Source organism: Megalops cyprinoides, chromosome 1 (genome assembly GCF_013368585.1).
Source record: "Megalops cyprinoides isolate fMegCyp1 chromosome 1, fMegCyp1.pri, whole genome shotgun sequence".
Taxonomy (NCBI): domain Eukaryota; kingdom Metazoa; phylum Chordata; class Actinopteri; order Elopiformes; family Megalopidae; genus Megalops; species Megalops cyprinoides.
In genome coordinates this window covers 20,252,586-20,262,756 of record NC_050583.1, presented here as the reverse complement: position 1 = coordinate 20,262,756, position 10,171 = coordinate 20,252,586, and the positions used below count along the sequence as shown (strand labels likewise).

General features: G+C 44.8%; 1 protein-coding gene across 1 annotated transcript in view; it reads right to left on the bottom strand.

Annotated features, from left to right (window-relative positions):
* Window positions 1-1,355: 1,355 nt before the first annotated feature.
* Window positions 1,356-10,171, bottom strand: part of myo15b (myosin XVB) — a 29,167-nt gene continuing 20,351 nt past the window's right edge. The window contains 24 exon segments of the mRNA XM_036527199.1: window positions 1,356-1,600; window positions 1,730-1,867; window positions 2,031-2,164; window positions 2,446-2,579; window positions 3,034-3,158; window positions 3,243-3,386; window positions 3,733-3,834; window positions 4,049-4,126; window positions 4,378-4,472; window positions 4,562-4,692; window positions 4,827-4,903; window positions 5,262-5,338; window positions 5,690-5,762; window positions 5,864-5,927; window positions 6,095-6,395; window positions 6,561-6,672; window positions 6,920-7,061; window positions 7,775-7,893; window positions 8,268-8,386; window positions 8,652-8,727; window positions 9,153-9,212; window positions 9,320-9,435; window positions 9,543-9,768; window positions 9,994-10,084. Of these exon segments, the coding sequence (XP_036383092.1) occupies window positions 1,499-1,600; window positions 1,730-1,867; window positions 2,031-2,164; window positions 2,446-2,579; window positions 3,034-3,158; window positions 3,243-3,386; window positions 3,733-3,834; window positions 4,049-4,126; window positions 4,378-4,472; window positions 4,562-4,692; window positions 4,827-4,903; window positions 5,262-5,338; window positions 5,690-5,762; window positions 5,864-5,927; window positions 6,095-6,395; window positions 6,561-6,672; window positions 6,920-7,061; window positions 7,775-7,893; window positions 8,268-8,386; window positions 8,652-8,727; window positions 9,153-9,212; window positions 9,320-9,435; window positions 9,543-9,768; window positions 9,994-10,084 (2,836 nt within the window). The 3' untranslated portion in view covers window positions 1,356-1,498.

Here is a 10,171-nt window from a genome sequence, read left to right as displayed (position 1 = left end):
AACAGGTCACGCTTCCAATGGGGGGGCTGTTTCAATCTCTAAACCGATGCTGGATCAGTGCCCTACTCGGGCTAATCCCTTAATCCTAACCCCAACCATTTTGTGTGTATTGTGAAATCTGATCCAGGATCAGTGCTGGTGCCACTGTGTACACTGCTTGCTGTCAAATCGGACATTTTTATTGGTTGTTCGCAACGTGCCACAACGCCGTGGTACAGTTCAGTTTCAAAGGTGGTAAAAAATGTTAGCTAATGCTGGGTTAGAGCGACTTGACTATTGCATACCGTGTGAAAACCAATTTGCTGTTATAACTGTTTGGCATCTTAACTTTCTGTTAGACAGTAGACTACTGCAGTGCGATATCTTATTTTGTTACCGGTCTACATGAATACCTAACAGTCTTTACCGTTAGGGGTCAGGGGTCAGCGGTTACGCTGTGAAATGGGCATCTGTGCTGGTCAAACCCCTATGCATAAACAGTACAGCGATATCTACATAGTCTAAACTGGCCTGGAAATGTCACCATTGATATTAACACGTCTGCCATGCAATGCACGGCACTTAGTTGTATGTGGCGCATATGGAAACTGATCTCCCCTCGACTTTTACATGTTCCTCACTAAAACGTTTTGAAAGCTTCAGTATTTAATTAACCTATTTATTTTGATCAATATACTTAGTCTTCCAATAAAGGTAGCTTACTGTACTCATTTGCATGTATGCCAGGGCACAGCAAATTTGGTCGTACGACGGTCTTCATTATCACTGCCAGATAGCTGTTAAGGGAGTGGTAAGTAAAAAGTTGTGTGGAAATTGACATTGTAAGCATAGTTTCTTAATATTTGCATCACACTTGTGATGAAAGTGCACTAGTCTACTGCAGTACAGATAAGTACAAAGTACTACTCTTTGCACAACTCTAAAGTATAAATCATTGCAAATCTGACTAGCTGTTCTTCCTTTGAAAGTATAACAGACATTATAAATCATCATTTTTAAATCTTTAATGGATGTGTATATAACAAGCCTGAAGAATTCCACAAACTCCAGTTTGACAGGATATAATTATATTTGAAACAGCACAATATATATAATTTTGTTGATTGCTGAATATTTTTATTGCACAAAAACTTGTCTTAAATATGCAAAAAAAAAAAAAATCAAAGTATTATACATTTGTTTTTGATCATCAGTAATTTAATGGTAATTGTTGATCCATTTGAAAAGACAGTACTGAAACTAAAACTTAAGACAGACTCCATTCTATATAAATAATCAATGCACATAATTTTTTGCAATAGCTGTAGCTTTGGTAGGAATCTTTACAAAGGTAGGAACAATAATGAGTTGTCGGTAGTAGCAGCAGACAGTGAACGTCCGTGTTTCTCAACAGTAGCAGCAGCAGCATTAGATATTTGATTTGATTTCACCAGCCAGGATGCTTGTTGAACTGGGGGACCACTATGGGTTGCTGGGTGTACACTGCTCAGAGGCAACACTAGCGTGTTGTTACTGAACGACTACTCGATATGGAGCTGCTGACAGGAGGTCGCACCAGCTCATCCATGATCATTGCAATAACGTGGCACAGCGCCTTGGCCTGCGGGGAACAGTACATTCACAGCGTATTAGACAGGCTCCCTGAGACATATTGCAATGCTTATAATTTTCACAGTACACTGTGCTGTACATACTACATTGGTTGTTATGACAATGTTGCCTACTGTACCTGTTTGAGATGGATGATGATGCTTTTGGGGTAGGATGGGTTACCATAATTTATCTCCACCGCCGGCACCTTTTCTTTTTTGGGACGCATTGTACGAAGCGACTGCACATCAACCAGGAATATTGAAAAAACTGTCTCCTGCAAGAGGCGTCACATAATATGGCATTTACTGAACATCTGCAGCCCGGAAAAGAGCAGTAATTTTCACACGTGCACGGTGTGTCAGCATGAGTCTTCTGTCAGTTTTGTTCACACTTTGAATTAAACTGAGCAAGGCAGAGAGTGCCAGCTGACAGGGTACCTGTGTCTTTGGCTTTGCAAAGAAGATTCCCTCCTGGTTAACAGCAACAGTGCAGGGAGAGGGACAGTCCTGCTGACTGACCTTCTGAGCCAGAAAGACGTTGAAGCCAAAGAAAGGCAAGGAGCTGACATTTTCTGTGAAAATTGAATTAGAAATTTTCTGTGAAAAGATCAATAAATCAAATACTTCCTGTGTAAGGGTGTGAATATGGCACTGCCTTAAGGAAGTCCAAATGTAACCCCTGTGAAATTGGAATAAATCTGATAATAACACACCCTCTGTGAAACAGAAATGAATGGAAGACTAAATTGATCAGAGGCTGAATGTAATGGAATGTAATGTAAAGTAATGTATTTGAAGTATACATAGTTATTGCACCCATTTCAACATTAAGGTGATTTTTCTGCAGACTTACCAAGGAAGCGGATTTTGGCATCACGAGGACTGAGGGACCCCATGCTGGTCAGCTGTTTGAGCAATGCAGAATGCAGCTGCTGAAGGTTTGTGCTGCTCTTGTCTGATTGAGGGAGGTACTCCTTCAACTCTTGTCTGAGGATGCAAGGAAACAGTACTGACTCCATACCTGTGAAACCTAATTTCTTCCAAGTACTGGGTTAAGTTTGATAGGAACAGTGTTGGCAATGTTGTGAATATAAGCCCAACTGAATATTTTTTGTATTTCAATTTACCTTCTTCTTAAGAAAATACACTGTTTGTGACTGAAGCAACATCAATGGCTAGGGCAGACAGTTAAATTGGATATGGTATTTCACTCTGTTTGATTTGTGAAATGTAGGATGCATAAGTGCATCCATAAAATCAACCAATTGCATAATTAGCTTAAAATATCTGTTCCAAATACATCTATGGACTTCACCTCCCATGAGCACTTATGTAAAACACCATGCTTGCAGTTGTTTAAAAGACCTGCTTTTACATTAGAAAAACCTTTTGTCTCTTAACTGCACCCTAGGTGAGAATCTGTACAGTATAAATGACTCACTGTGAGGGCACCTCCTTTAGACCCAGGGCCAGGTGCTGAGCAGCAGCAAAGTCTGCCATCTGCTGGTAAGCAGCTGAACCACTGCTTGGGAGCAAAAACTTCCCATCCAGGAAATCAGCCAGTACCTGAAAGGTAGGCAACAGCACTATGTTCATTCCTTATGTACATTTATACAGACCCATATATCTGCAATGTGATGCGTATGGTACCTGCTGGTAGTGGAACTCAATGTAGAGGTCATTGTCGAAATGCATGGGCTGGTTCCAGATCACCCGGCGGAAGGAGAGGAAGATGGAGCCGTCGTCCAGCAGGAAGTCAAAGATGTACTCGTCTGGGTGGATGGGGCGCAACATCTCACCTAAGAGACGGGGCAGGGGAGTGCAGCATATGAGCACAGATAGGAGAAATGGGGTGGGGATAAGAAAGGAGATGAGCAGGTAGACAAGAGAGCAGGTAGACTACAGGATGTTGTGCTATTAATAAAACAACTGGAATTTCAGTGGGAGTAATGGTTAATGATTTACATACAGGCATGGTGTCATTGGATACATTATGGTATACTACAGTGACCACTTGGAAAATCAATAAAATGAAAAAATGAGGGGAGTGTTGCAGCCGCATCAGTGTGCTGTTCCCTGTGGCTGGCGTCATCATCAGTGTGGTGAGCGCTGGTGTAAAATATATCTGGTGTTGACATGCTTACTCACCCTGACGGTTTGCATGAACAGAAAACTCCTTCACTTCCGAGGGTTTCTGCACACCCATCTCCGCACATAGATCCGTCACCACGTCCAGTGCAACCTGAAACCCCCCACCACATACACACACATACAAACAGATACAGAGAATGTGTCGCACATATGGATAATGACACACAAAAACACAGACAGCCAGGTCAGTATTTGTCACAGTTCCCAGCAAGATCACTCGATATATGTTATACTGGAAACTAAGTGTTCTCCTGGCAGTAGCTTGCTCGTTTGATAGAAATTAGAGAGTGAAAGGCTGAACTCACACTGAAGCTGCGGATCTTGCAGGGGAACTCCACCCCTCCAGGCAGTAGGATAGGGAGGCGTCTCGAGCTCCTGCCGGCCTGCACAGAAATGCCTCACAGTTTACTATCATCCTGATGTTCAAGTCCTGTCACCAGATGTGTGTGTGTGTGTGTGTGTGTGTTTGGGCTTGTCCTGGCCACCTCGCCATCACAGGGAAGTGACGTGAGAAGTAGTTGGCCCAGTTTGTGTGTGTGTGTGTGTGTGTGTGTGGGTCCCTCAATTTTCTCTGTAAAGTTTGGGGAGAGGTATGTGTTAATTTGATCTGTCTCTCTGTCTTTACTTCACTTACCAGGATGGCTTCCATCTCTAGACGAGATGGGACGTGTCTGCGGCCGCCGTGAGCGAGAGACCGCATCAGATTCTCTTCACAGGAGCGGGACAGCTCTGAGATTCACACCGACACAGTCACAACATTAGGAGGAGCTTGGGGATGATTCTGCCAGAGTTGCTTCTCAGAAAAGCAAGGTATGTACCTTGGTAGGGGTGTGAGGCGTCCTGGGTGCAGCTGTGTAGATGGCGAGAAGCGTAGGGCTTAAGGGTGCCCGAGCAGGGGAAAAAACCTGTCACCAGATTCAGCAAGCGCCACCCCCGGGTACAGCTCTCCCTGCGCAGAAACAAGCAGACAGAGAAGACATGACTTCACATTCACTTTCTCACACAGATGTAGGAATTAGGGCTCATACACATGCGCGCGCGCACACACATACACACACGACACTATAGGTCACTGTGACTCACTTGTGTGGGTTGAGGGTTGTCTGTTTGATGACCTGGCAGTAAATCTCATCCCTCAGAAACTCCTTCTCCTTCCCTAACTGCACAGACACACAGAGAAGGTCACACTGTTGCAGACCCCAGGGTTTGTTCTACTAGTTCTCTTCTAGAATATAAAACCCAGGGAAAAACTGTGTTGGACTCGTCATATATTTGTAAATCAGACTCATAAGGGCTCTTTCAGTTATTTGGTCCACTGTGCACAACCCTGGGGTTCATTTACAAATAGTGGAATTATTGCAGAAAAGTAGTCCAAATTAATTTAAAACTCAGTACAGAGCTATGTTAAAACACAGCTCCACACTGGTTTACAAAGGCCTGATTTTAAAAGCATCAACCACTGTGTGAGGATATAGGTGCTTGGTATGGGATCTTGCACTGCAGTAGGAGGACACTGACATGCAGGATGCTGTTTACACAGTCTCCCTCCGTCTGATGCTTCTGTAAGGGCTGGTCTCCCATGAAACGCATCACATCTGAGGGTGAGCAAGGGTGGAGAGAAAGACAGAGTGCCTCAGTAAGCTGTAGCTTTATACTGTCAAAAGGCACACACATTACACAGCCTTCAGAAACAACTGTCTTTCAATGAACAGACTTGGTATCCACATAAAGCATCTTCCGAGTCATTAAACATTAAATAAACAGTTTAATATATAAGAAAAGGGAGCTAGCACTGATTGGGTCAAGTGAACTGCAGAACAACATGCCAAGACATAGGAATTTCCTTTATCTATCAATTTATCATGTAAAATTAGGAGTGAGACTGGTGTCGTTTAAATGTTTTATCCAATGCATGTGTGTGTGTGTATGTTTGTGCGAATACTTACTCATGAAGCACTGTGCAGCAAGTTCATTCAGCTCGTTATCAGAGTAAAAAATGAGGGACTCCTGGATAGGAACCTGATAGAGAGAAATATCACCGTTATAATCTCAAAAGCGTAACGTGTTCATAGATTTACATTTATTTCCACACGGGCTGGTTTGGTCCAATAGTCTCATACCTTGGTGTACTGGACCATCTCTGAGCTGCTCCTTCCCTCTGCACTCAAACCTTTCCAACCCAGTCTGCAGAGAGAGACAGGGAGGGATTGTGTATAAGATAGAGAGATAGGGAGAGAGAGCAAAAAGCTTATTAAGTTCAGACAACTGCTCCACAGTTTCCTGCACACGTAGCGTGTGATCATGTATCCTGCGCATCAGTGCATGATGATGTGCGTGATGAACACTCTAACCTGGCAGCAGCCTCTCTGAAGTACTTCACAGCGAACTCTGTCATGATGTATAGCTGGCCGTCATTGTCCGATCCCAGCGCTGACCCCTCGGTGCTGGGCTCATCTGTGAGGCTATTGCTGGGAGGACGATCTCTCACTACCCTGGTCTCTGGTGGGACGGGGGTGGTTGTCACCCTCCTGCTCTTCCTGCGCTCATCACGTCGGTCGATGTGGCTGCAGTAGTAGTCTGGGGGTGCAGCTGGCTGCGTGTATTCTGAGGGGAAGAGCCCTGATCGACCCCCTATTGAGCCGAACTGCCACCCTGCTCAGAGGCGAGAGGAACACTTCCGTCATTGCGATGTGGTGAAGATCAAAGCTTCAGTGAAAGGGTGCGCGTGTTGGAACAAGTGAAACACAACTGAGTTCACTGATATAATAACAGGTTGTTGATGTCGACGACAGAGGACTGTCCTGTTCAACGACTCACCTGCCTGCAGCCCATCCATGTGCAGCAGCTTTATGATGTCACCCTTCTGGAAGCTGAGAAGGCTCTTGTCATCTGTCACATAGCTCCTCAGTGCTATCACATGATCAGAGTCCTGACAAAGCAGGGTGGGGAAGAGTCGTTTAGTGTGCTTCCTGTGCTATCAGAGGCTCTTTCAGCCCAAATGGCGACCATCATGATAGGAATGAGGGTTTTGGTAAAACAGTGATCAGAGAGTACAGTATGTGTGAAGTAGATAGTGACTGGATGGATTAGATGTATGGACTGGGCAGTAATTAGATCTTTATTAGGTATTCAGACTGACTAGAAACTGAGAAGGTGAATAGGCTTTAGGAAAGCACCTTGAGCAGCTCCTTGAGGAAGAGTTGTACCATAGCGATGATTTGGGGGGTACGGGGGGAGTGTAGCTCCAACTGCTCATTCTTCAAGGAGAACTCCACCACCCCTGTCCGTCTCTCACGTACTGACAGCAGTTCTGCATAGCTGCAACACAGAGCAAAAGCAGACAGGCTTACATTCATCTGCATCGCATTTACTGATGGGAAACAACCCAAATGCTCTTTGGATGCACTTTTTTGGACCAAGATGTACAGCTACGAATCAAAATTAGTAAAGAGGAGAAGGCTGTAGGCAACACGTTGACCAAAACGTTGTGTCAGTGCTCCCGCCTCCTAGCCCTGCGCTTTTGTTTTTTTTTTCCTTTTTTTTCCCCTTGTGTTTCTGCCCTGCCCTTCTCTCCGCCCTGTCTCCGCCTGATTACCTGCGCACCTGCATCTCATCCCCTCGTCGGTCTGTCCCTTTATATGCCCTGCTGGCTGTGCAGTCTTTGCTAGTTCGTAGCAGTGGTTTTCTACCTGTTTCGTCCCCGCCGTTTCCATTGTTCGCTGTGTTTTGTGATTCGACCTGCCTGTTTTTGATTCCGTTTTTTGCCTGCCGTTTTGCTTTGTTCACCTGATCGTGCCCTCCCGTTTTCCGACCCTGCCCGTTCTGACTTTCCCGTTTCTGGATTTGCCCTCGGACTGCCTCTCTGGTTTTGACCCTGCCTATGTTCTGGTTTTTGATTCTGCCGTGCGTTATTCCTGTTATCTCTACCCTCGCGTTTTTGGGTCTGCGACTGAGTCCTAGCCTGTGCTGCCTGACACGTTGATTTGATGCCACAGGGGTGCATAAGGGAAAAGGGACACAGTTGAACCTGCCTGTAACTGCGCAGCACCTTGAGGTGCTTAGGGTTGATGCCAGATGCCTTCACCACCCGCAGTAGCCGAATGCCACGATGAGACACCCCCAGTATCTGAGTGTCCTCTCCATTCCCTCCCTGACACAAGGATAGGATGGAAAAAGAGATAAAGGGACAGAAGAGAGGAAGACAGAGAAACCTGTCAACATAAATGTTCATTCAACAGTTCATTAATGTATGTAGGTGATGTAAAGTTTTAGAGATGAGAAGTTTACAATAAAATGTCATGCTACTCTGCCATTTTTCATAACCAAGAAAAAACTCGGTTCCTTTCCCCTTCCATCTTGTAAATCTCCAGCGTCCTCAGGTGGATTGAGGGACAACTGAATAATCACTTATAAATTTACCTATAACAAGTAAACAAGCATGGGTACATGTGTATGTTTCAGGAATATTTCCATATATGTGTGTGTGTGAGTGTAAAAGTTTTGGGCTTGTCCTGGCCACCTCACCGTCACAGGGAAGAGACGTGAGAAGTAGTTGGCCCAGTTGTCACGGGCTGCCATCACAATCCTCTTCTTCATGGCATCGTCCTGCACTGAGCTGATACTGGTACCCACACGGAAACCAGCTAGAGAAGACAAAAGGGTAGAGATGAGAAGGTGGTACTCGGTTTCATCCTCAAGTGGTATTTTCACAAGCATGAAATACTTTATGTGGCATAAATGCAAAGAATTTTTTTTTTTTACCAATATCTGATTTTCAAATTAAAGCAAGGACTTGTACAGATATAGTTACACACCACTGCAAACATTAACACTCAGGGAACAAACCCACAGCTGGCCACTATGTCAGTCATTTATTACTTTTCTGTTCATGATCAGACTACATCTTACCCAGCAAGTCCTTCATTTTCCTTCGTTCCTCACGGGAGATCCGCACGCATGAGTCAGAGTAGGTGTCCCTCATGATCTGAACCAGAGAATAGAGTTAAAAATTGGAACCAGTTATCTTTTTTATTGTTCAATGATTAAAGGTATATACGTGTATATGCTACAGGCCACATTTCTGAACTTTAAACCTCCAAAAGGTTACAACATAAATGACGCAGAGATATCCTATGCACTTTCTTTAGATCTGAGGGTAATACATATAATAACTAGGATTGTGGCCAGGGTCAAGGTCTAGGGATTAGTCATGTGATCTTATTCGGAGATCAGTTCCAAAGGTTATGAATGGTAAGGCATCCAGGGAATTCAAAGACTAGTATTGCTGAAAGTACTGCATGTAGCACTACTGACAGACTTTGGAGAAATGTCAGATAATGTTTAGATATCACTGTAAGGTGTTATGACTGCAAAATGGGAGAGTTGGCATATGCCTTAAATCTTACCTACCTGCTCACACAATAGATTGAGGACATATGGGTGGTTAAACCTCTCTCTAGGGTAGAACACCTAAACAAACACAGTAACGTGATAGAAGGTTGAGATGCAAACTGGTCACATATATCATATCACAGATATCACAGCGGTGGGCCTCGTTAATGTGTATCCTCTCTCACCTCTTTACGCAGGAACAGTTTGCCGGGCATGCTGGCGTAAGAAAAGTACACACTGGCCGAGAACTTGTGCAGCTGTGAGCGCACGTTGTCATCATTGGCCAGTAAGCTGAGGAGATCTGCATAAATAAATTTGTAGTGCACGTTAGCTGAACCTGTGCCCCTGTCTCATAGATTTGCATGCAATCAGCACTCCCCTGTTCGGAAAAGGGGCAAGGGCACTCACTAGCTCCTGGGGCTGCATTCGGAGGTGGGTCAGGGATGTTGGGAGGAAGGGGTGGGGGAATGTCAGGAGGAGGAGCTTTGGAACGGGTGGAGCCAAAGAGGTCAGCCAGTGAGTTCTGCTTCTGCCTCATGCTGTTGGAGATGGAACGAGGCGCCTGGGATGGCGGTGTGGGAGGGGCCCGTGGGGCAGTCTTTTTTTTGGGCTGGACAGGAGGAGCATACTGTTTCTTCTACAAAGTGAGACAAATAGGCAGCATGAGAACAGTGAGTGCGCACCCACTTAATAGCTCACTACCAAATTAAGTACTTGCCCAACACAAATTACCAACAAATTCATTTTCTTTTCTCATTTCCCTTTCTTCCTCCAATTTTATCCGTCGCTGTTCTGCACTCTCTGATGAATGTTTGCTATCTGTTGGCATTCAAAACCCTGAGTATAGTGTAGCTCTCACCGGCTGGGGTGCCACTGGTCCCTTTGCTCTCAGAATGGCCAGAGCCTCCTCCTTGGGGTCATTTTTCTTCACAAATGTCCTGGCAGGGACTCTGAGATAATGAGGAAGTACAGTGGTATGACCATTTCTGTGATCATAAATGCCTAAAGCTATTCACAGTGTAATTTTTCCCCTTGGT